This window comes from Heteronotia binoei, chromosome 6 (assembly GCF_032191835.1).
Source record: "Heteronotia binoei isolate CCM8104 ecotype False Entrance Well chromosome 6, APGP_CSIRO_Hbin_v1, whole genome shotgun sequence".
Taxonomy (NCBI): domain Eukaryota; kingdom Metazoa; phylum Chordata; class Lepidosauria; order Squamata; family Gekkonidae; genus Heteronotia; species Heteronotia binoei.
Genome location: NC_083228.1, coordinates 2,672,509 through 2,698,840, shown reverse-complemented (window position 1 = coordinate 2,698,840; position 26,332 = coordinate 2,672,509). Strand labels below are relative to the sequence as shown.

Sequence of the window (26,332 nt, the reverse complement as noted above, 5' to 3'; positions counted from 1 at the left end):
TCTCATTTTCAGGCTTGTTTACAGCCTAATCTGCTGAAGCGTTGATTCCTGCCACAGACACACAGAGGGCCAATTTTCCTAAAGCTTTTGCTCCCCTGTGGGACTCCAGCCAACCACGGATCCTCCAGGCTTCTGGGCCCCATGCAGCTGCGAGATGATGCAAAAGCCTCCAAAAGTGCACCGGATGGGCATTTGGCATGAGAGTAACTGGGAGACTGGCAGCCCTCAGTTCCAGCCACCGAGCAGAAGGACAGGCAATGAAGGGCTGCTTGGCTGCTGGTCTCATCTCTGTGGATGGAGCTGTCGAAAGGGAAACTGTCTGGCAGCCAAATCTGCAAGGGAGGAAAGTCCTCTCCAGAGGGCGTTCATCCAGGACATTTTAGGATGACACCCCGTATGCTGACTGCCAAGCAGCTATATGGTCTTCTTACTTTGACGGGGCTGTTACAAAGAAGGCTGCTCTGGAAGAGCTGCATCCACGCACACACACACACACGCCTTCTTTCTCTGGTGTTACACTGAGGCTGATTCCCCACTAGCCTTGTTGTGGTCACGTTCCTTTTTCCCGTGGTGCTTCTGGACGATTTTGCACACGCGGCCTCGGAGCTGTGACTTGCCCCGGCTCTTTCCCAAGTTCTCTCTGCAGCCTCAAAATCCAGTTTTCAGAGAGTCCTACAGCCACGGAGAGAGCTTGGGAAAGAGGCGGGACAAGTCGCAGCTCCGAGGCCGCGTGTGCAAAATGGGGCAGAAGTACCACAGGAAAAAGGAGCGCGAGACCACAGCAAGGCTAGTGGAGAATCGGCCTGAATTAATGTGGGATGATTCTGTACAAGGCTTTGGCAAGTTCCTCTCGCCACTGTCCCTTGGTCTTAAATGGAATCCAGGCTTTAAAGGAAAGTAGGACAGCCCCGGCTAGCCTGGTCTTGTCAGCTCTCAGAAGCTAAGCAGCGTCAGCCCTGGGTAGTCTTTGGCTGGGAGGCCCCCAAGGGAGGCCGGGGTGCTAAACAGAGAAAGAAACCTGAGGGCGGTAGTTGTAGGTCAGCTGTGCCTTTCCACCACTCCACCTGCCCCATCTTGTACTGCCAGCATCAGGCCTGGCTCTCCTTCAATAATAACGACTCTCTGTTTTCAGAATTAGTGTTTATTGTAAGGCATACAGGGATTGGTCGAAACTGGTATAATGGTTCAGGTGGGTTAGGTATATACTATCATAGTGACCGTTACATGTGCGCCTTTTGGTTCAGGCACGAGATTAGTTCAAACGCATTTGTTACAATTCAAGCGTTCTATGAAACACCCAGAGATAGTAGCCGTGGCCTTGAGTGCCAGGCTGTTCCTCAAGAGGCATCGAACTTTCGGTTTCTCAGAGACAAAGCTAAGCATACATTCTCTTGGGCACGTTGGAAACAAGCAGATAATGGCAAGGAACTTGACAGCCAAGACTTCGGATGGCTCCCCTGTTTCAAGGGCTGGAGGCTAGGCCCGAGAATGCCCTGAGGACTGGCAGCTGCAGAGCTTTGGGCCTTGTGGGGGGGTGTCCTGTGTCTGCAGACTCTGAATTTGATTTGGGGGCGGGGAGGCAAACAGTTCACGCCCCGTATGAGATCCAGCAGTCTCTGTTCACATCCTCTCCTTTGCAGGGAGCTTGCAAGATGGGACCCGGCTGGGGGACGTTCAGCTGCCACCCTGGGCAGAAGGAAGTCCTCATAGATTCATTAGCCTGAACAGACAGGTCAGTACAAAGGGCGCAAGGCTTGAGGTGGGCCGCTCTGTCTAAATGGTGTGGCCTGAGTTTCTTTTAGGGGGGAAAAGGGAGCTGATGGCTCTCCTTGCTTTCCTCTGTCCTTTTTTTGTGGCTCTTCGCAGCCTCTCCTTTCTCCCACCCTCTCCCCACACTGCCTCTGCAGTCCTCTTTGTCTCATTCATCAAGAGGTCCAAGCCAATCAATACGCTTGCCCAGCAGTGCCTGGCAACCAATGGGAAGTCAACTAGGGATAGGGCCTTCTCAATCTCAGCCCCTTGCTGGTGGAACCAGTTACTGGAAGAGGTCAGGGCCCTGTGGGACTTTGGACAGTTCCGCAGGGCCTGTAAGACAGTCCTCTTCCGGTTGGCTTATAACTTACCGGCATTGAAATATTCTGAAGGAAGATTGTAAGATAGCACACTGACATTGACCGATATTGATATTTTAGTTGTTTTAATTATGTAAATTATTATGTATTTTAATTCTTAAATTCTATTGTTAGAACTTCTATGTTGTAAGCTGCCCTGAGGCCGCCTCGGTGGGGTAGGGCGGGATATAAATCAAATAAAATGAAAATGAAACAGTTGTCCTAGGGAGAAAAATGTTAAAAAACAAGACCTTGTCTACTTACAGGAAGTTCTGACCATAGAGTTCCTTGTGATTCCTACAACTACCTGGAAGCGACAGGAGTAACTCTAGGAATCACTTGAAACTCTATAGTGCCAGGTATCCTAAACCATTTATGCAGCAGTGGTTTCTCAGGCTATTGCAGCGTCTCTCCATCGTGTTTTCTCTTCCATTCTGCATTTCCTCCCTGCACGTCCCTCAGGGGTCTTGTTGTTATTGTTCGGCATTGATTGTCATCCCTTCAGCTCTCAGAAGCCCCATAACCAGGATTTTTTTCTAGAGGGCGTGCCCGGGGTCCTAATTAAATTATTTAAATTATATTTTAATTAGCGGCCTCCAATGCTGGGTCCAAAGCCTGTACGTTCTCTTCCCATGCAGAAGCGGGGGGGAGTGGCCGTGGCAACTCTTCCCCGTCCCAAGCCCTGGGGCTCTTCCTGGCACCTGGGCAAGCCTCCACGCAGCTTGGAATGCAGGCGCCAGCTCCCAGATGACAGGGAGGGGCAGGGGCAGGCACCAGAAGCCATGGAGTGCACACACTGCTGGGCCGCTTTCACTTCCCCCGAGTCTGTACAGACCCAGGGAATGCAAAAGCAGGCAGCGCCTGCTCAGCGCGCTCCTCAGATCCCCACGCCCTTTTGTGTTCTGCTGGAAGCAAAGCACTCTATCCAAGAGGTCAAAGGTGGGGAGGGCATAACAGCTAAGGGGATCGCTCTGAACAGATCGCTGCCCATTGCTTTGCAGGCACTGGAGAGTGATTATGTCAGCACACACCTCCATCACTGGATAGATCTCATCTTTGGTCACAAGCAGAATGGCCCAGCAGCTGTGAAGGCTGTCAACATCTTCCATCCGTATTTCTATGGCGACCAGGTGCACCTGGACAGCATCAGTGACCCCCTCACCAAAAACACCATCTTGGGATTCATCAGCAACTTTGGACAAATCCCCAAGCAGGTACAGCACAGGTGGGCTGGGCTGGGGGTGGCGGAGGGGAGGGGAGGGGCGGGGGGAGCTACTTCTGCAATCACCGAGGGCAGCTCATCTTCATCCCAGGGTGGGATTTGGTGCTATAGAATTGCCTGGGCAGTTCACAGGCAGTTGCAAGGTAGATGGACTAGTTGCCTGTCAGGGACTAGATTCTGCCTAAAGTACTTCTGCCTCTCCCTGAATGGGCCCCTTCACCTGTTAAGATCATCCAGAGGAGTCCTGTGTGTGCCACCTTCCGCAGAGGTTAGAACTGCTGTGGAACAGACTATGGCCTTCTTGGTGGTGGCCTGGAGGCTTGGAACAGCTTCCTGTAAGAGGCCATGCTGGTCTCTTCAAAGAAATGCAGGATTTCTATGTTGGTTTGAGCCATTTGTGTGCTGGGAGAATGGAGTCTGGAGCCTGTGGCTGTATCAGCGCTGTCGTGTAGTTTTGCTGCGTGCACTGGAATGGAGGTTTAATTTCCTGCTCTAATATTTGGCTTAATGCTTCAGTGATTGTAATTACTGCCTGGGGTTTTGTTGTTGCTGTAAGCAGCTCTGAATGAAGGAGAAACAATTGTTTTAAATACCTCTATACCCCTGGCTCTGGCATGGGCAGGCCCAACTCAGCAACCAGCATGAGACTGAAGAGCAGGGACTGAGGGTGAGCAACAACATAACACCAAGGAAACCCGGAAGGGATATTACACCTCTTTAAAAGAAAGTTCCTAGAAAGGCATGGCATTACTTCCAGGTTTTCCTCAGCAGTGATGTCACACCATTGGCTCAACGGCCCTTTTTTAGATTTTTCTCGCTGGGGGGCTGGCAGCCCTATAAGGCTAAGGCTTAGGGTTGCCATCCTCCAGGTGGGACCTGGTGATCTCCTGGAATTCCAACTGAGATCAGCCGCTGGAATTTCAGCTGAGAAAATGGCTGCTTTGGAGGCTGGTTTGTGTGCAGTTATATCCTACTGAGGTCCCTCCCCTCCCCACGCCCCGCCTTTCTGAAAACTCTACCCCCAAATCTCCAGAAATTTTCCAACCCAAAGTTGGCAATCCTAGTTTCCAGGGAAGGGACAGGCATCATTTTGGACAAGACAGAGAGACTGGACACTGCATGTCCGTAGGGCTGAAAGTGTAAGAACATAAGAGAAGCCATGTTGGATCAGACCAATAGCTCATCCAGTCCAACACTCTGTGTCACACTGTGGCCAAAACCCAGGGACCATAAGGAGGTCCATCAGTGGGGCCAGGACACTAGAAGCCCTCCCACTGTGGCCTCCCCCAAGCACCAAGACTACAGAGCATCACTGCCCCAGACAGAGAGTTCCAATAAAATGCTGTGGCTAACAGCCACTCATGGACCTCTGCTCCATATGTTTATCCAATCCCCTCTTGAAGCTGGCTATGCTTGTAGCCGCCTCCACCTCCTGTGGCAGTGAATTCCACCTGTTAATCACCCTTTGGGTGAAGAAGGACTCCTTTTATCTGTTCTGACCCGACTGCTCAGCAATTTCACGGAGTGCCCGCGAGCTGCAAACGTTATCCAAAAAAGTGCCTCCTGTGCCTCTGATGTTGCTGCTGTGTTAAGTTTTTTTTCTTTCTTTCTTCGTCATCTTCCTTTTTTTGCTGTCGTTCCTTCTTTGCAGCTCTTTTCCAAGCCACACGCGGCTCGCAATGCCCTGGGGAAGCATCCGGTGGGCAGAGACAGCCTCCTCTTCTCTGTCCCTGCTGGGCAGTTGCCTCCATCCCTCAGCAGCCTCCATAGCTTGAAGTTCTCATCTGTTCCAGTCCGAGGTAGGCCCTCCCTGGAGACTGGAGCGTAAGAAGAGCACCAGATGATCGACCCTCTAATCTTTAAGGCACAGCTGTTTGCTCAGTTCAGGGGTCCTACTGGGAAAGGAGACATGACAGGTGCTGGAAAAGGCATTTGGCTGGGCTTTGTAGCCCCTTTGTAGCCTGCTTCAGTCCTTCCCACAGCTCAGCCTGATGCTGGGAGCACATTCAGATAATACCAAGGTAGCCACAGGGATTGTGGGGTCCAGAGAGGGGGGCCATATCTGTCCACAAACACTGGAGAATGCCAAGGCAGCCTGAAGGGCCAATATTTCACCCACTGCCTAACCTGAGAACCTGGAGGCTGAAGAGGCCTGGTTCAGTCAGCAGACACAGGATTCCTGGCCACCTGTCAGGCATTTGGACTAGGGACGCTTCTAGCAGTCTCTTCTTTCTGGAATGTCTCTCCAGGTTTCGGTGTTCCAAATGACCAGATGTTGTTTTATGAGGTTAAGCAGGGCTTTAGAAATGCTCCCGTGCTCTGTTTTTCATTTTCAGATTTTGCACCTTTTGCTACAGTTCCTTCAGGTTATATGTATCTTCTGTCCTGATGCCCATGTGGATATTGGTAAAACACTGCAAAAAAGCAATGTGGATCATACAAATGAAGGAATCTAGATTATTTTTTAAACAAAGATATTTCATTTCTATGTAAAAATAGAGTAGGCTGCCCAGAAGTCCAAAGGAAAAAAAGAAGCAAAAGATTAAGAGATGGGGAGGAAAGGAGAAAAAGGCAAAATGATGGTGGCTTCTCTTATTGACGCAGAGGGTCACCTTGGCTCACAGGCACCTGGGCGTTAATTGATGCAGGCAGAGCAGCCCTCAGACGAGGGGTGAGATGGAACCAGCGTTTTCAGACGCCCCTGGGGAGTTAAGGTCTGGGAGCCCAATGAGAAGGCTCCATTATCAAGCGGCCACTGCTGGGAGCCCAATGAGAAGGCTCCAGTATCAAGCGGCCACTGCTGGAAGTCCAGGCATCTAGATTATTTTTGTGCAATGTTTAACTGATGAATAATGGATGCTAGTGTGCACTGATAAAACTCCACACACAAAAAAACCCTTAGATGAGATTGTGCAGTTGTATCAAGACGCTTGTTGTGTTTAACCGATGAATAATATACATGAGTGTGCATTGAAAAAATCCACCAAAAAAGCTGTCTTAAAGAGACTAGTGCTGCATCGATATTCATTTTGTGTGATGCTTTATTAATGAAGACAATGTGTGTGCATTAGTAGAACAGTACACACAATGAATGGCTGCAAACTAGGAACTTGTACAACACGTGGAAGAGTGCGTTTGTGGGGCAACAAAAGGTTGAAATGGAGAACACCCCCTCTTCCTAAAGCAGATATAAACTACGATGGATACAGCTTCAGCTGGAAGGAAGGCCTGTTTTCATCTTGTTCTCCAAGGGTGAAGATTCCTCCCCGGGATTTCTACAGGACAGGCTCTCCCAGGCCTCCAGGGTCTTCTGAAGGCCCTCCTCCTTCTCCCCCCAGCATGGAAGGGACAGAGCCACATAGCAGTGATCTGTTTTTCACGTTTCCCTGGGCAGTTATTGCAAAGTAACTCCCAAAGCCATTCTGAGGATGGTCCTCAAGAGAGGGCTTGTTGGGCACTTTTGCTGCCATTGTTGTTAATGAAAAGGGAATTGGGGGAGGACAACCGTTTTATAGTGGTGGGGGCAAATCCAGCCCTTGTCAAGCTGTGTGCAAACTCCAGGCTGGTGTTGGCTCAAACCAGCATGGACTGCAGGTGTTCCAGATGCTAAAAGCTGCTTTTTGCAAGCTCACCCCTTGCCAGCTAGAATAAGTCACTGGCACACACATGCCACTTGGGGAATGAAATTGCCTCTGATCCGGAGCTGGGAATTTTACATCAGCTCATGAACAAAAAACATGCATAAAATGTTCCCATATCCAGAAATATGCCTATATCCAACTGGCTCTCTTGGCCTTTCTGAGGCTGTGTTAATCGTGAATCTCAAAGATGTTCTGGTATCCCTGGGCAAAAAACAGCCTTGTAAAAGCAAAAAAGAGATAGCTTTGTCTTCCTTTTCCCTAAGCAGACGCACCACAGGGACCCGTGGGTCAAATCGTGTGCACCGACAAGGGGATTTTGGCTGTGGAGAAGAACAAAATCTTGCTCCCCCCACTGTGGAACAAAGCATTTTGTTGGGGATTTGATGACTTCACCTGCTGCCTGGCAGACTTTGGATCAGACAAGGTAAAATGACTGTGGTGTCAGGCACTTCCTAAAGCACTGCCTTGGTCTACTTGGTCTATTGGGGAAGGAGCAGGAGGGAAACGTGGCCTGAACCATCTGATAGGATGCATTGCTAAGTCTGGGGTTGGTACCCTGGGACAAAAAAGATAACTTCTGGTGCGGAATTGATAGCCCATGTGCCTTTCTTGACATCAAGGTGGGCTGTGGTGGCATCTTTCTGAGCTGTCTCCTCTCTCACTCCTTCCCTGCCTTCATTGCCTTTAGGATACTGTAATTGTATTCTCCCTTTACATCCAGTCCACCGTACTTGGTTTTGATCTTCTACGCTCATGTCTTTTATTGTACCTGTAACATTAATGTGCAAACACATTCTGTGTAATGATGAAGAAACAGAGTTGGGGAAACCTGCAGGCCGAATCTCCCTTCTGCCATTAATTTACTAAATGGCCATAAGGGAAGCCCTCCCTACCACCCATTTGCAGTATGGGGATGATGCTATGGATCTCTCCTTCAGCCTTTCTGTGTGTGTTATAGAGTAGAAATTGTAGAAATTGCTCTGCAGAGGCAGGCAATGGCAAACCCCCTCTGTTCATCGCTTGCCTGGAGCAGGGTGTTCCAGGCAGCTGCAGCTCGATGGCACATCCTTCTTCAGATAAATGCTAAGTATTTATAATATTTAAGAGACAAGCTGGGCTCGCAACGTCTCAGTTTCCTAGCCACTAAGCTGCAACCACCGTGCAATCGCTGCCACAGATGTGGCCAAAGGGAACGAAACCTTTGAGGCTGGAGAGGTGGCAGGAGGGACCACAGCAGAAGCTGGAGTTGTGGCTGCCAACTATCTCTGCCTTCCTAGTCGTGCTGCTAGCTCACAAGGCTCCCAACGCCAGGTGGTGAAATCCCTGGGGATTTGGGGGTTGAACCTGGGGGTGGTGCAGTTTGGAGAGGGGAGGGACCTTGGTAGGGTACAATGCCACAGAAACCGCCCTCCAAAGCAGCCGTTTCCTTCAGGGATCAGCTGTAATTCCAGGAGACCTCCCGGCTCCACCTGGAAGTTGACAACCCCCCTGCAGGGCTCCTCTCCAGCCTCTCAGACCTGGGAAGCATCATGGAACGGGGAGAACTGGAGCCAGGCCAGGAGGAGGAGCTGTGGCCTCCACAGAGTAAAGCCAGGCCGTGGGGGAGTGGAAGGACTATTTTCAGGGACAGTGCGATGCTTTTAAAAATGTTTCCAAAAGAAGCCTACGTGAACAAATGTATCTGCTTTATACTCTCTGGTCCTTTCAACTGGAGATGCCGAGGACTGAACCTGGGACTCTCTACATACCAGGCAGGATGTTCTGTCACTGAACTTTGCCCCCTCCCCTAAGCAGAAGGGATGTCACAGCTTGTAGTTGGGAAGACATATGTGTCCTACACAAACGGCTGTGGGAATGGGGTTCATTTTCCAATCTGGTCACCCACTTCACTCTGGGGAATCCTAAACATAAGGAAGATAAGCCTCCTTTCACTCCTGGGCTAAAGGAGCATCCAGCGAGGCTTTACACTCAACGTGGGGTGGTGGAGAGGGGGCTCATCCCAACAGTAACCAGGGGATCATTTGGCAATGTGATGAGGCTCTTAACGTTTGGAAGAAGCAGCGAGACCCACATTATGGTGAAATCAGAGAGTTTTATGGAAGGGAATGAATAATGTGCTCAGAGAGTCACAGCAATATCAGGCTTAGAACAGCAGTAACAAGTACTGGGATGGCTGTGTTGAGACACAGATGTTCTGGACATCCATATCCACTGTACACACAAGAAGGGGAGGCCAGATGGGTAGAGTAAGAAGACAAAAGAGGGGCTTATAACTACCTTTCTGGGCAGGAATCTGAATCTTCAAGTAGGGATCAAAAACATCAGTGCAGTCAGTAATTGAGAAGGGTAGTTCTGGGACAGGCGGGAGGGGGAGCAAGGCCTATGGCATCACTGCACAAAATTAAGGTTTAGAGGGGATCAGAAGTACCCTTTGGGGACAGGGTGTGGCTCCAGTTATAGGGCTGGGATTTAAAGGAGAGATCAAAGATTCCTTTTCCCTCAGGCTTGGAAAAGGGGAGGAGGATTCACATGAGTGAGCTGGTACTTGCTCTGATGGATAGATGGCAAGACAACGGGGGTTCCTAGGTTTGGGGGGTATTTCCAAATCATTAAGGTGAGAGTCGTTTCTCAGATTCAGGGCTGAGAAAATGTGTGTGGGATCCAACTTGGTTGCTTCTTCAACTGGGGATTGTTAGAAACAGTCCTCAGTTGACCACTCATGGGAGGGAGAATGTTTCATCCAAAGGCCAACATTGTCCTGACCCACTAGTCCGGTCCTTGTCAGACCTCAGAAGCTAAGCAGGGTCAGTCCTGGTTAGAACTTGGACGGGAGACCACCCAGGAAGGCCAGGGTCGCTCTATGCAGAGGCAGACAGTAGCCAAAGACTTCTGTGGGGTCACCAGAAGTTGGCTGCAACTCAGCAGTGCTTTCCACCACCATAGTCACATTAGTCCAGTAAGAGCATGTTGATGACTTGGTTGGGCAGTGGAGAGATCCTGAGGTCTCTCTGGGTCTGGTCTGGCTTTGTTTCATGTGGAGCACAATGTGGCCATGATCCATCCCACCTCTTCTTTATCCCTTTTCATTCAAGCTTTGCCTGAAATTCCCTTTCAGGTAGGGTGGCCAGACCGTCCCGGGCACCCGGGAATGTCCCGGTTCTGGCCCCCTATTCCCGCCTCCCGGGCTGGCTATACCTGGACCATTAGAGGTCCCGGTTTAGCCAGCCCGGGAGGCGGTGGGCCGCGGGGCCCGGCGGCGGTGGCGGAGGCCTCTCGGCGGCCTCCGCTGGTCGCTGGAGGCCGCGGAGGCGCCGGCGCTGGTCCCGGGAGGCCCTCCAGAGACTCTGGAGGGCCTCCAGTGACCAGCGGAGGCCGCGGAGAGGCCGCGGAGGCGCCGGCGCTGGTCCCAGGAGGCCCTCCAGAGACTCTGGAGGGCCTCCGGCGACCAGCGCCGACCAGCGAAGGCCTCTCCGCGGCCTCCGCTGGTCGCTAGAGGCCCTCCAGAGACTCTGGAGGGCCTCCAGCGACCAGCAGAGGCCGCGGAGAGGCCGCGGAGGCGCCGGCGCTGGTCCCGGGAGGCCCTCCAGAGACTCTCCGCGGCCTCCGCTGGTCGCTGGAGGCCCTCCAGAGACTCTGGAGGGCCTCCAGCTACCAGCGGAGGCCACGGAGAGGCCGCGGAGGCGCCGGCGCTGGTCCCGACCAGAGACCAGCGCCGGCCTCCCCGGCCTCCGCAGCCGCCAGCCCCGCCAGCAGCACCAGCAGGCCGGAGGAGAGGCCGCCACCCGCCCTGGATCAAGGTAAGTAAGCAGGGAGGGGGGGGCGGCTGGCGGGAGGGGGCGGCCGGCCTTCCTTCCCTCCCTCCCTCCTTCCCCTCCCTCCTTCCTTTCTTCCCTTCCTCCCTCCTCCCTTCCTTCCTTTCTTCCTTCCCTCCCTCCCTCCTCCCTTCCTTCCTTCCCTCCCTCCCTCCCTCCTTCCTTCCTTTCTTCCTTCCCTCCCTCCTCCCTTCCTTCCTTCCCTCCTTCCTTCCCTCCCTCCTTCCTTCCTTCCTTCCTTCCCTCCTTCCCTCCTTCCCTCCCTCCCTCCTCCCTTCCTTCCCTCCCTCCTTCCTCCCTCCTTCCTTTCTTCCTTCCTTCCCTCCTTCCCTTCCTCCCTCCTCCCTTCCTTCCTTCCTTCCCTCCCTCCTCCCTTCCTTCCTTCCCTCCCTCCCTCCTCCCTTCCTTCCCTCCCTCCTTCCTCCCTCCCTCCTTCCTTCCTTTCTTCCTTCCTTCCCTCCTTCCCTTCCTCCCTCCTCCCTTCCTTCCTTTCTTCCTTCCCTCCTTCCCTCCCTCCCTCCTCCCTTCCTTCCCTCCCTCCCTCCTCCCTTCCCTCCTTCCTTCCTTCCCTCCTTCCTTCCTTCCTTCCTTCCTTCCTTCCTTCCTTCCTTCCTTCCTTTCTTCCCTCCCTCCCTCCTCCCTTCCTTTCTTCCTTCCCTTCTTCCCTCCCTTCCTTCCTTCCCTCCTTCCTTCCCTCCCTCCTTCCTTCCTTCCCTCCTTCCCTCCCTCCCTCCTCCCTTCCTTCCTTCCTTCCTTCCCTCCCTCCTTCCTCCCTCCTTCCTTCCTTCCTTTCTTCCTCCCTTCCTTCCCTCCCTCCCTCCTTCCTCCCTCCCTCCCTCCCTCCCTCTGGCCACCCCTGGAGTAGACAATACTGACTTTGGTGGACCCAAGCACTGGTTCAGTGTAAGGGAGCTTTGTGTTTGTGACTGGACTAGACAATACTGACTTTGGTGGACCCAAGCACTGATTCAGTGTAAGGGAGCTTTGTGTTTGTGACTGGACTAGACAATACTGACTTTCGTGGACCCAAGCACTGATTCAGTGTAAGGGAGCTTTGTGTTTGTGACTGGACTAGACAATACTGACTTTCGTGGACCCAAGCACTGATTCAGTGTAAGGGAGCTTTGTGTTTGTGACTGGACTAGACAATACTGACTTTCGTGGACCCAAGCACTGATTCAGTGTAAGGGAGCTTTGTGTTTGTGACTGGAGTAGACAATACTGACTTTCGTGGACCCAAGCACTGATTCAGTGTAAGGGAGCTTTGTGTTTGTGACTGGAGTAGACAATACTGACTTTCGTGGACCCAAGCACTGATTCAGTGTAAGGGACTTTGTGTTTGTGACTGGACTAGACAATACTGACTTTCGTGGACCCAAGCACTGATTCAGTGTAAGGGAGCTTTGTGTTTGTGACTGGAGTAGACAATACTGACTTTCGTGGACCCAAGCACTGATTCAGTGTAAGGGAGCTTTGTGTTTGTGACTGGACTAGACAATACTGACTTTGGTGGACCCAAGCACTGATTCAGTGTAAGGGAGCTTTGTGTTTGTGACTGGACTAGACAATACTGACTTTCGTGGACCCAAGCACTGATTCAGTGTAAGGGAGCTTTGTGTTTGTGACTGGAGTAGACAATACTGACTTTCGTGGACCCAAGCACTGATTCAGTGTAAGGGAGCTTTGTGTTTGTGACTGGACTAGACAATACTGACTTTCGTGGACCCAAGCACTGATTCAGTGTAAGGGACTTTGTGTTTGTGACTGGACTAGACAATACTGACTTTCGTGGACCCAAGCACTGATTCAGTGTAAGGGAGCTTTGTGTTTGTGACTGGACTAGACAATACTGACTTTCATGGACCCAAGCACTGATTCAGTGTAAGGGAGCTTTGTGTTTGTGACTGGACTAGACAATACTGACTTTCGTGGACCCAAGCACTGATTCAGTGTAAGGGAGCTTTGTGTTTGTGACTGGACTAGACAATACTGACTTTCGTGGACCCAAGCACTGATTCAGTGTAAGGGACTTTGTGTTTGTGACTGGACTAGACAATACTGACTTTCGTGGACCCAAGCACTGATTCAGTGTAAGGGAGCTTTGTGTTTGTGACTGGAGTAGACAATACTGACTTTCGTGGACCCAAGCACTGATTCAGTGTAAGGGAGCTTTGTGTTTGTGACTGGACTAGACAATACTGACTTTCGTGGACCCAAGCACTGATTCAGTGTAAGGGACTTTGTGTTTGTGACTGGACTAGACAATACTGACTTTCGTGGACCCAAGCACTGATTCAGTGTAAGGGAGCTTTGTGTTTGTGACTGGACTAGACAATACTGACTTTCGTGGACCCAAGCACTGATTCAGTGTAAGGGAGCTTTGTGTTTGTGACTGGACTAGACAATACTGACTTTCGTGGACCCAAGCACTGATTCAGTGTAAGGGAGCTTTGTGTTTGTGACTGGACTAGACAATACTGACTTTCGTGGACCCAAGCACTGATTCAGTGTAAGGGAGCTTTGTGTTTGTGACTGGACTAGACAATACTGACTTTCGTGGACCCAAGCACTGATTCAGTGTAAGGGACTTTGTGTTTGTGACTGGACTAGACAATACTGACTTTCGTGGACCCAAGCACTGATTCAGTGTAAGGGAGCTTTGTGTTTGTGACTGGACTAGACAATACTGACTTTGGTGGACCCAAGCACTGATTCAGTGTAAGGGAGCTTTGTGTTTGTGACTGGACTAGACAATACTGACTTTCGTGGACCCAAGCACTGATTCAGTGTAAGGGAGCTTTGTGTTTGTGACTGGACTAGACAATACTGACTTTCATGGACCCAAGCACTGATTCAGTGTAAGGGACTTTGTGTTTGTGACTGGACTAGACAATACTGACTTTCGTGGACCCAAGCACTGATTCAGTGTAAGGGAGCTTTGTGTTTGTGACTGGACTAGACAATACTGACTTTCGTGGACCCAAGCACTGATTCAGTGTAAGGGAGCTTTGTGTTTGTGACTGGACTAGACAATACTGACTTTCGTGGACCCAAGCACTGATTCAGTGTAAGGGACTTTGTGTTTGTGACTGGACTAGACAATACTGACTTTCGTGGACCCAAGCACTGATTCAGTGTAAGGGAGCTTTGTGTTTGTGACTGGAGTAGACAATACTGACTTTCGTGGACCCAAGCACTGATTCAGTGTAAGGGAGCTTTGTGTTTGTGACTGGACTAGACAATACTGACTTTCGTGGACCCAAGCTCTGATTCAGTGTAAGGGAGCTTTGTGTTTGTGACTGGACTAGACAATACTGACTTTCGTGGACCCAAGCACTGATTCAGTGTAAGGGAGCTTTGTGTTTGTGTGTTTGTGCAATTTTGTTCTCAGATCCTGTATTTACTTCATCAGTATATGGGATAAGGCACTTTCTCAACTGTGCTGCATAATGCAGCCTATTTATTTTGTCCTGTTGGCTCTGTTGGCTCTATCTGCGCCACCTTCATCACTTTCGGGGTGTGGATCCCCCAGTGGGGTGGTCTCCCGACTCCCTCCGCCAGCTGTTTCTGATAGCCCTGCACCCCCTCTTTCATTTGATATGTGTCCCGTGCGGGTACCACCCTCCCGCCGGGAGATGCCGCAAAATGAGCCCCCTTGAGGCTTATGGTGGCAGGGCTCGGGGGAAGCGAGCTAGACTGCTGTTCTTTTGAGGGGTTATAGAGTGTTTCGAGCCCGTCCCTGTGGCATCGGTCCCATCGTTGTGGGGCCCAGGGGGCCGGCGCAGCGGCACGCTGAAGCAGCCTGTCGGTCACTTCCGGGTTCCTGTCCTGCATCTCGACCTGTGTTATTAGTGACAGGCTGCTTCGGCGTGCCGCTGCGCCGGCCCCCTGGGTCCCACAACGATGGGACCGATGCCACAGGGACGGGCTCGAAACACTCTATAACCCCTCAAAAGAACAGCAGTCTAGCTCGCTTCCCCCGAGCCCTGCCGCCATAAGCCTCAAGGGGGCTCATTTTGCGGCATCTCCCGGCGGGAGGGTGGCACCCGCACAGGACACATATCAAATGAAAGAGGGGGCGCAGGGCTATCAGAAACAGCCGGCGGAGGGAGTCGGGAGACCACCCCACTGGGGGATCCACACCCCGAAAGTGATGAAGGTGGCGCAGATAGAGCCAACAGAGCCAACAGGACAAAATAAATAGGCTGCATTATGCAGCACAGTCTCACTGGAATCTCACTGGAATCTGACTGGCTCCTCAGCATGGAACCCGTTCTCTCTAGTCTTCTCACTTTGAAAAAAGTAAAAAAAGAGTTTCATTTAACTTTACTTCCCCCTTTCCCTCTCTATAAATAATCTTGGTGTTTCCAGCGGTGATATTTGGGGGATTTTTGGGGACGTCACAGGAAGTGCTGTGAAGTCACTTCCTGTTTCCGGCAGTGGCATTTGGGGGAAATGATGTCATTTGGGGGAAATGATGTCACAGGAAGTGATGTCACTTCCTGCTTCCGGCAGGTGGCGCGGGGGGAAATGATGTCACAGGAAGTGATGTCACTTCCTGTTTCCGGCAGGTGGTGCGTGTGTGGGGGAAAATGATGTCACAGGAAGTGATGTCACTTCCTGTTTCCGGCGGTGGCATGACGTCACCGGAAGTGACGTCATCGGAAGTGGCGTCACTTCCTGTTTCCGGCGGCGCACGCGCTTCGCGCGCACGCACCCCTACCTCCCCCCCCCCATAGGTGTCCCTGGCTGGCCTTCAGACATTATGGCCACCCTACTTTCAGGGCCTCATGTGGCCAACAGAGAAGTGCTGGTCTTGAGAAGTCTCTCGGCTTGACTTCGCGAACGAAGATTTAAGAAGGGTGCAGTGGTCCACGTCTGCTGCAGGCTCGCTGGTGGCTGACAAGACCAATGCGGGACAGGCAGATCCGGCCACAGTGGCTGCAGGGAAAAGTCTGAGTTGGGTTTGGTGCTGTAGCAGTGCGATTCTTCCTCAATCTCCTTTTGTCCTCAAGACCAGCTATGCGTGTGTTCTCAAAGGAAGAGACAGCCTGGTGGATGGTGTGCCTCCATGTTTTGCAATCTGAGGCTAGGTCAGACCACTGGTGATGGTTGATGCGACAGGTGCCAAGGGATTTCTTCAAGGAGTCCTTGTACCTCTTCTTTGGTGCCCCTCTATTTCGATGGCCGGTGGAAAGTTCGCCATACAGAGCAATCTTGGGAAGGCGGTGGTTTTCCATCCTAGAAATATGCCCTGCCCAGCGCAGCTGCGTCTTCAACAGCAGTGCTTCGATGCTTGTAACCTCCGCCCTCTTGAGGACTTCAGTGTTGGTCACAAAGTCACTCCAGTGGATGTTGAGGATGGTGCGAAGGCATCATCTTGAGGTACTTATTAAGAAGTACCTCCACCCCAAATGGAGACTGGAGAGCTGCAGGAGAGGAAGATGTCGTGCTGGCAGAATTAATGAGCTTGGCACTCTTTGGGGCTGTGAGAAATCCCAGGAGAGCCCCAGCCAGAAAGCTGGAGCCAGACCAAGGAAAGGCAGAGAAGAAGAAAGATGCAAGGGAGAGAGAAAAGGGGAAGGGTCTGTTTTTAGAAACCAAGCAAACAAACAGCCACGTACCTGCCAGGCGTGGGGCAACCCCTTGCCCTGTGGTGGCTCTTCTGTGGGGGGGGGGGAGGCGAGGGTGACCCCTAGAGCTATGGGGGTCTGTATTTAAACAAAGCAGAGAGTTGTTTCTTAGCAATAAAACATGCGCAATTAACACATCCAAGTATTTAATGGTTTGTTTAAAAACGACCCGTGGATTCCCCCAGGTCTGACAAAAGAAAACATTTGGCTGTTTGTATCACCACATGAAGTGTGGGATCCGCCTCTGCTCTGAAGCAGCCTGCTGTCATACCTGGAAAAGGCTTTCAGCCCCTCCCAGGTGGGTGGCACCCAGTTGCTCTCCTCCTCTGACCCCCTTTCTTTCCTCCTGCAGGGCAGAACCACCTTTGAAGCCCCAGCAGAGTGGGGCCCCTGCCTCTGCGCCCTCTGCCCCCTGCCAACGATGCTCATCACCTCGGGCAGCAGCTCTGTGGTTTGTGCCTGGGAACTCTCCGTGGCCAGCGATGGAGCCCCCGACTTACGCCTCAAGAAGGTAGAGCCTGGATGTCAGAGCCCTCGAAGGCTCCACCTCAGAACTGAGAGTCAGGCAGTGCAGCCCCCCTCCCCCCATTTGATGACGCCCTCTCGCAGGGGGAGCAGCCTGGCATCCTGCTTTGCTGTCTGTTCCATTCTCTTGTGTCTTCCTCAGCCTCCACTTTGAGCTTGGTAGCATTGCAGGGACTAGGAGGCGGAGTGACAGCCATTTCTGGAGAGGTGGAGCCTCCCTGTGGTTCTCTGCTGTCCTCCAGCCCTGAAGAGAAGGGTCAGGATTTCAGAGAGCTCTTCCAGAATTTCATGAAGGGGGAGAAAGAAGCAAGAACAAGAGAAAGTCAAGGGCAGAGAGAGAACAGACAGCTCCAAGCAGGGCTGGTTCCAAGCTTGGAGGTGCCCCCATCTGCTCACCACTAGCCCCCCCCCCCCCGCAATACCTTCCTGCCACACCACCTGTATGCTCCCCCCCACTTCCCCCCACTTTTGAGCCCCCCTACTGCCCACATTCCATTGCCTGCATCACCTGCATACCCTTTCCCTGCCAGCACTGGCTGGTGCACATGGCCACCAGCAGCCTCTGCCCCCCACATGCCTTTCCCCAGTGATGCTGCTCAGCTGTGGGTGGCAGAGCATGGGAAGGACATGCAGACAGGTGGCAGGGGAGGTATTGGGGGGGCCCCACCAGCCCTGTGCCCTGGCAGTGGCCACTGTTGATGCCAGTCCTGGCTCTGAATCTGTCCAGCACCTCCAGGCAGCTGCCTCCAATCACTCCTCTAGCAGCCTCTGTGGAGCACTCCCCACCCCTGCCTGCTGCTCCTTTTGGGGCCACGAGGGGGAAATGCCCCGTCTCAGGGAGTCCTGTGGTGGGGCAGCCTCTCCTTGCTCCTCCCGCCCTTCCTTCTCAGGAGCAGAGGGGCTCCTCGCCTGCTCTCCCAAGAGACTCTGTTGAAGGCAGGAGAGACTGCAGAGTACCACTCCTGAAGGGGCTGCCATGTTGGCTTCAGCAGGGGGCTTCCAGGGCTGCCAATTTCAGTAGCTGGGGCCCTGAAGACTGTGAGGAGTGCCCCCCACACACACCCCTTGAGAAGGTCTGTGGCTGCAGCGGAGGGTTTCCAGTTCTGGGCTGGGAAGTTCCTAAAGATTTGGAGGTGGAGTCTGGAGAGACCGGAATTTGGGAGGGGAGGGGCCTCGGCTGCACTCTCTGAAGCAGCTGTTTTCTCCGGGGGAACTGATCTCCGGAGCCTGGAGGCCAGTTGTCATCCTGGGAGGGGAGCCTCCAAGACCCCTCTGGAGACGGGCAGCCCCAAGTGCCCTGCCTTGGAGGGGGGAGTGTCAGAGTCTTTCCTGGAAAGAGCTCTGCCAGGGATTTTATTTTATGTGCAATTCTCTCTATAAGGTTGTTCATTCCTCTTATTTATGCATTGCATTTAAGGGTGGGTTTTTTTTAAAAAAAATCTGCTAATATTTTGATCAATATTTTTTTAATCATTAAATGAGAAGGAGGTTCAAAGCCAGGTGGATTTCAACAGATGCAGAAAGGCAGGAAGGACTATTTAAGTTGTCCCTGGGAAGGCTTTATATGTTCCTGGGTGCCCTTCAAAAGCAGCTGGTTGTACGCTGTAATGAAAAGTTTCCTGGTGATCCTGGATCATATTACCTCAAATGTTTTTGGAAACTGAATCCAAGGTCTCCCCTGTTTGTTTCTACTGTCGTGGAAGAAACGGCTTCAGAACCTGGGGAGAACAGGAGCCTCCAAAGAAAGCAAGCAAAGGTTTTTCTTCCGACCACTTCCTGTGTTATGGGGCACCTTCAACTCATCCTCCACATGAATGTAGGTTGTGCCAAGCTTTCTCCTCAGGGAAATCTTTTAGAGGGCATAGCCAGGAAGTGGAAGAGCTGTAGAGAAAGTGTCCTAAGGCTTAGGCTGTGATCACAAATACACAATAATGCACTTTCAGTCCATATCTGCTGGGAAATATCTGCTGGGCACTCCATTATTCCCTATGGAGACAGATTCCCATAGGGAATAATGGAAAATTGATCTGGGGGGATCTGGGGCTTGGGGGGGCTGGTTTTTGAGGCTGAGGCACCAAATTTGCAGCATAGCATCCAGTGCCTCTCCCCAAAATATCCCCCAAGTTTCAAAAAGATTGAACCAGGGGGTCTAGTTCTATGAGCCCCACAAGAAAGTGCCCCTATCCTTCATTATTTCCAATGCAGGGAAGGCATGAGCTGGCAGCCTGTGAGCAGCCTTCCTCCTCAAGTGGTGGGGACATGGGGAGGTGCTAAGTGCCCCCTGAAAAAATGAAAGGCCACCAGATTTTTCAAATCCTGGCTATGGGGCTGCCTTCCACCGCAGCACGAAGGCCTTCAATGTGAGAGAGAAGCTGCGGCAGCCATTTTGTGGCTGGCTTCGCCTCCTGTGGCTGCACCTGTAGCAGGTAAATAACGAAGCCCCACAAATTGCTTGGTATGAAATGAGGTATTTTACTTTGCTATCAAAGCAGAATTTACTTGGCATAAGCCCCAAAATGACTAAATTAAAATCATCAGCCTTCAGACTGTTTTTATTCACAACCCAAAACAAGCAGACAAACCTCCCCCTTATCTATTCAAATGCCCCACCTTCCTGTATTTTTCCATTCCTTGCCCCTCTGCTTTCATGCGTTATCAGTTTAGCAGAAGCTTCCTCAGAGGGGCCTCTCTTATCTACTTTACAGCCTTGGATTCACACACATTTGGGCTGTGGCCTCTAACAGTTACTTTTAAATGTTGCATCAGACATTCTCTTCTGAAGGCATAAAAACCGTATTTTCATTTATTATAGGGGTGTTCATAATTATTCAGGGGTCCCTCTTCGTTCCCCACTTTCAGTCTTCTGAAAGCTTTTTTATTTTAAAATCTGAAGGAGACTGACCATCATCATCAAACAAATCAATTCTGTATGCCCACTCTCAAGAAGGGCAGCTAGGTGACAATTTGGTTTTCGATATTCCCAAGAAAGACTGAAATGACACTACAATGGGGTAATGAAATAGTATATTGACAGAGATGGGGTATAGATGGAGAGAGAAGACAGTGATGGGATTATCCATTCACACTGGCACATCCCAGTATTTTCCATCTAGAGAAGGGGTGTGTGTGGAAGAAGGTCACTCAGAGGCCTGCCTTGGGTATGCAGCCCAGCCTTCCAATATGGAGTTTTCCTGGTCTCCATTATGGGGCCTTTCTGGGCACACAGACTAGCTTGAGAGGGCCCCCCTTGTCTTTTAAGGCTACCCTCTTTATTTGGCAGCACTCCGGTATCAATTCCTCCTCTTGTTCTTGCTACGTTACAAAGGTCCTTGCTACGTTACAAAGCCTGGTCTCTCCATTCTAAAACTCTCCATTGGACATTCAAATCCAAAAGTTAGATTTTTCTTGTAGGGGAGGTTTAGGGACAAAGGAGCCTTGCCTGCCCATGTGGAACTACCATTCTCTAACATTTCCCAGAGGTTCTAAGTTCCCCATGGCACCAAACATTTCGACAAGACACTTCTAGGGAAAACAAGAAGAAGAAGAAGACATTGGATTTATATTCTGCCCTCCACTCAAGAGTCTCAGAGTGGCTCACAATCTCCTCTATCTCCCTCCCTCACAATAAACACCCTGTGAGGTGGATGGGACTCAGGGGGCTCTCCCAGAAGCTGCCCTTTCAAGGACAAACTCTGTGATAACTTTGACTGACCCATGGCCATTCCAGCAGGTGCAAGTGGAGGAGTGGGAATCAAACCCAGTTCTCCCGGATAAGAGTCTGCACACTTAACCACTAAACCAAACTGGCTCTCAAACAGAAAACAGGAGCTGCCAGTAAGGGGTCTGACAGCCAGGGAGCCCTGAGGGTTTACACTCCCTTTCGTGAACCCAGTAAGATCTCCCTACTGGGAACTACACAAAAGAAAATCCCTCTTGCTTAGAGGCTTTGTCTCTCATTCACACACACCACAGAAATCCTCCCAGATCCTAGCTTCTGTGCTTCAGCTCCAAAGCAGAGCCTAATAGACAGAGCTCAAGGGGTGATCAGACCCTTCTTCTCTCCCAAGGAGAGGCAATCAAAATTCCCAAACAGTTCATACTCACAATCCTGAAGATCTTTCAATTCCCTGCACACATCGATTCAACCAGGCGCGGGTTCTTGGTTGACTGACCGGGCAACCCTCCTCCACCAAGGCGGAGAGCTGGACTTCAGTCAAAAATGTGACCATGGCACCTAGTCTGCTTCTTCCTGAGGGTGGAGAGCAGACGGTTATACAGTCATCCAAGGGGTAGGAAAAATCCCTACTCCGTTATCTCCAGGCCAATGCCACCATTTTATGTAGCAGGTAAATAACGAAGCCCCACAAATTGCTTGGTATGAAACAAGGTATTTTACTTTGCTATCAAAGCAGAATTTACTTGGCATAAGCCCCAAAATGACTAAATTAAAATCATCAGCCTTCAGACTGTTTTTATTCACAACCCAAAACAAGCAGACAAACCTCCCCCTTATCTATTCAAATGCCCCACCTTCCTGTATTTTTCCATTCCTTGCCCCTCTGCTTTCATGCGTTATCAGTTTAGCAGAAGCTTCCTCAGAGGGGCCTCTCTTATCTACTTTACAGCCTTGGATTCACACACATTTGGGCTGTGGCCTCTAACAGTTACTTTTAAATGTTGCATCAGACATTCTCTTCTGAAGGCATAAAAACTGTATTTTCATTTATTGAAGGGGTGTTCATAATTATTCAAGGGTCCCTCTTCACACCCCCATGTTCTGTCAGAATTTCAAAGGTGCCCACAGGCTCAAAAGTGTGAGGTCCCTGGTCTATTGACATGAAAAGAGAAGCTTCTGTCTCCTCCCCCATCCTGCTTTTTTTGCTCCCTGGGGCAGAATCGCCCATTCTGCAGAACCAACTGCTTGCGTTTGTGACAGGGCAGCCGTCTCGTGGCCCGCTAGTCAATGAGCCTTTTCCCAGAGTTGAGACTCTGTGTCCTCTCTGTCCCCCCAGCCTTTGTACGGACACCGCGGGGCTGTGACCTGCCTGGCCGCCTCGGCCTCCTACGGCATTGTGGTGAGCGGCTCTGCCGACAGATCTGGCATCATCTGGGACCTTCAGCGGCTGACACGCCTCGCCTGGCTTCCTGCCCACCCGGCCTGCCTCTCGGCTGTTGCTGTCAGCGACTCCACAGTAAGACATTCATTCATCGTCTTTCCTCCTGACACATCAGCGAGCCTCTCATGATGACTTAATGGGTGCCCTTTCCTGCAAGAAACCATCCTGAGACACGACAGATTGATTTTTGCTCTTTACAGAGGTTTCTAATAGTCTCCATAATGCTGAGAGGGGGCACTAAAAGCATCCTTGGAGGAGGAAGGCTGCTGGGGGCTGTTCTTCATCCTTTTGCGTGGGATCCTTTGTGGGTCTGGTGTGTGTGAGGGTTTCTGGGCTCCACCTCACTGCAGGAGCACCCCAGAACATGTTTCCCCCACAGCTGGCTTCCTACCTGGAGAAGGAGAGCCCAGTTTTCTAGAGGATGCCCCCACTTTCCCTCCTCAGGCCTTTAGTCTCTGAGAAAACAGATTCTGCTGCAGAATCACCCTCAGGACCAAAGGTGACATCATCCCAGTTAAAAAATATTTTTAAAAAACTGTTGAAATTGAAAAGCAACTTTCAGACAAGTGTTTGGGATCAGAGAAGCTGTGTGTGGGGTGGGTGTATCTTCCCCCCTACCCTACCGGTTCATCTTCCCAAACCAGCCCACTAAGGGGCTGTTCTTAAATGCAGGGAAACGTGCACTGAAGTGTCCATGGGGTGAGCACTTTGTGGGGTTGAGTAACAGAGAGATGTTAGGGAAGGGCTAAGCACCCTCCCCCTCCTTTTTGTCTGCAATTTCTCACCTTCTCATCTGTTCTTCTGAGACACCCTTGCTGCTTTCAAAAAGGAATGTATTCGGGGTTCTCAAGTCCAGCTTGGGAGATTCCTGAAGATCTGGAGGTAGCGCCTGGGAAGGGGGCTCAGTGAAGGTGTGATGCCGCCACAAAGCCCTCCCTTGGAAGCTACCATTTCCTCCAAAGGAATCCTGTGGATGCATGGTTCTTCCTGCTTGTGCAATCTTTAGAAATAGAACTGAACAAATGGGGGACAATCAGAAATTGCCAGATTGTTGGGGAGGGAGGAATAACTAATTGAGCCTTCTTCTCAAAGTGCAATGGCAGAAGACTTCTGAATATCACAGTCCTCCAATTTTCTTGCTTTCTACAGTCAGGAAACTTCCTTCCTTCCTCCCTCCCTTTTATTTTATTTATTTATTTTATTCGATTTTTAGCCCGCCCTTCCCATAGAGCAGGCCTTGAAGGTGCACACTTCCAAGCAGAGTTGCCAGTCACAGAAAACTTTTTAAAAACCTCTCAGTGCTCTGTGAACCTTGATTTTACTTACAGGGGGGGAAACAGAAGCAACTATTTTACCATACTGTATTTAGCTATTCCTAGAACTACCCAGTGTTGCTTCCAGGTTTCCCAGAAGTGATCCCCCTAACACCCTGCTGGTGGCCAAACATGGCCTGGCAACCCCTGCTCCCAAGACTTCTGATGCACCTGTCTTTTTTTGGAGTTGTACAAATTAATATCCAGCATGCTCTTTCCATGCTAGAAGCTGCTCATCTACATAAGTTTCAACACACTGGAAGAGCATTGTGTGTATTTGTGTGGGACCAAGAAGATGAAGAAGAAGATATTGGATTTATATCCCGCCCTCCACTCCAAAGAGTCTCAGAGTGGCTCACAATCTCCTTTGCCTTCCTCCCCCACAACAGACACCCCGTGAGGTGGGTGGGGCTGTAGTGGGCTCTCACAGCAGCTGCCCTTTCAAGGACAACTTCTGCCAGAGCTATGGCTGACCCAAGGCCATGCTAGCAGGTGCAAGTGGAGGAGTGGGGAATCAAACCCGGTTCTCCCAGATAAGAGTCCGCACACTTAACCACTACATCAAACTGGCTCTCCTACACCAAACTGGCTCTCCAAACTCTCTCTCAAGGAATGGCAGGTTCTTCTAGGCACTCAGTAGAAGTTGGGTGGAAGAGCAGTCTGAAGGGGAGAGAAGCCTAATTCAATGACAAAATCAGATTACATCATATTTTGAGAGCCTCCCTTGTCAGAAGATGCACTCCTCATATTGTACATTGCACACAAATATATATATATGCCATATGTGTGTATGTGTGTGTGTCTATACACACACACACATACAGGCCTCAGATTCAGTGGGAGCTCACAGGAGCACAGCTCCTGAACTTTTCTGAGAGTTCCTCCTCCTCCTTCTGAGAGTTCCACCTCCTTGTCCATTGAATATTAGGTCCAGCTGCATAACAATCCCTGGATGAGCTCCACCCCCTATTTTTCTACAAAACAACCCCTGTATATACACACACTTATATACACACTATATATACACACACATTTATTTACTAGACAAGGGAGCAGTAACAATACATAGAATTAACCAGTCCATACTATCTGAAATACATGTTTCTACTTCAGATTCAGAATTTATTAAGTTAACATCTTTTAGTAATAATTCTCCTGTCATGGTAGCAAATCTGACCATACTGATTGGTTGGGGCTCGGTGGGACTGTGCGGTATCAGCCTTTGACCTGTCAAACTATCAATCAAGAATACTTGTGTGCCTTTGGTTGAGTCCGCTCCTCTCTCCTGCCCGAGTGGCTGTTGCTAGCAAGCAAAGCTGATTCTGTCAGTAAAATGCAACCAACCTTAGTTCTGGCGGTTACTGTGGGAACACATTATTGGCCCATCACACATCAGCCACCGTCTCTGGCCTCTCATTGGCAGACTCCTCTGCCCCCACCCACTGCAGGCCCAGGAATGTTGAACAAACTGCCAAAAACAGCCTTACCTCAGAGACAGCCACATCTCCAACTCATCTCTGTGTCCTTTCTGTCAATTGGCCTCAGAAAGGGCTACAGAGCTACTGCAGCCTCATGAAAGGCCTTCCAGCGCATGCAGTCTCCAAGGGCCACAGAGCCAGGGAAGCCAGGCCCTGCTGAGAGTGTTTCCTCAGAGCCCATGGCTGCCCTCTGGAAAGTGCTAGCTAGAGGCTATTCCTAGGCAAACCAGGCTGCTTTTATCAGGAAAAGGAGAGGCCTCAGGGGAATATAATGCCATACAGTCCACCCTCCAAATCAGTTATTTTCTCCAGGATGGGAAGATAAATCTTTTGTCTGGAGTCTAGATGGCAGAGATCACCTCTCAAAGTGGGATGGTGTGGGGGGAGTGAATGCCTTCACATGAGTGAGTGGGAAAATGACAAGGGTGGGGAGGCACTCACCCAGAGGTCTTTAGTGATACTTTTCCAGTTTGGTGGGAAATCTTTGGAGATTCTGTGGTGGAGTTTGAGGAGGGCATAGGAGTTAGGGCTTCAGAGTGAGGTCTGCCAGACCCAGGTTCTTGCTGTGGAATCTGAGTGATTTTGACCAGTCACAGACTTCCAGCCTAACCTGCCCCAAGGGGTTGTTGTTTAGATCAAAAGGGGAAGAGGAGAATGATGTAAGCTGCTGTGGTCCCCCACCACACACACACTGTGGAGAAAGACTGCTTTTTCTATGTAGAGGCTGCAGGGAGGGGGAAGGCAATGGAAAGCTGAAATCAGGGGCAGAAAAAGGGAAGGAGATAGGGTTGCCAACTCCAGGTTGGGAAATTCCTGGAGATTTAAGGGGTGGGGCCTGGAGAGGATGGGGTTTGAGGAGGAATGGGACCTCAGACAGGTACAATGTCATTTCCTCCAGGGAATTACTGTTGCCAATCTCCAGGTGAGGGCTGGAAATCACTCAGAATTACAACTGCTTTCCAAGTGGCAGAGATCAGCTCCCTTTGAGGTGAGAGGAGTGAATTCCTTCACTTGGGTGGGTAGGAAGACAGCAGGGGGGGCACTCGCCCAGAGCCTCCTTTTAGAGCCCATTGCATTTTTCTTCGCAACGGGCCTTACTCCTGGTAAGGTTATAAAATATGAAGCCACAAAAAAACTAAGGCAACTATATTTACTGTGAGCTAATCAATATTGAACTGGATCGGTTTGGCATTATATTTCAGACTGATATAACAGAATGAGGTTTCCAGACATCAACTAAACCCTTCTGGGGAACAGAGCAGGCAGAATTGGCCATACATAATGGTAGGACATTATTATCCATCTACAAACTGCCTGGACTGAAAAACTGGCCGAAAATAATATTCAAAATTGGCAGCTGTACTGTGTTACTAACTATGCAACAACCTTCAACCCTCACGACTAGTCTTTGGGATATTATCATTGGAACCACATAAATTAATCTCAGCAAATAAAATGGAATAAATTTAGACAAAACAGG

The 26,332-nt window shown here is 50.7% G+C and overlaps 1 protein-coding gene across 1 annotated transcript in view; it reads left to right on the top strand.

Moving 5' to 3' along the window:
* WDFY4 (WDFY family member 4) overlaps positions 1-26,332 on the top strand; it is a 215,777-nt gene that overhangs the window by 175,708 nt on the left and 13,737 nt on the right. Inside the window, exons 52-57 of the mRNA XM_060240960.1 lie at positions 1,641-1,732; positions 3,113-3,325; positions 4,985-5,132; positions 7,241-7,398; positions 16,772-16,930; positions 21,957-22,136. Coding sequence (XP_060096943.1) covers positions 1,641-1,732; positions 3,113-3,325; positions 4,985-5,132; positions 7,241-7,398; positions 16,772-16,930; positions 21,957-22,136 — 950 coding nt within the window. The remainder of the gene's footprint in view (positions 1-1,640; positions 1,733-3,112; positions 3,326-4,984; positions 5,133-7,240; positions 7,399-16,771; positions 16,931-21,956; positions 22,137-26,332) is intronic.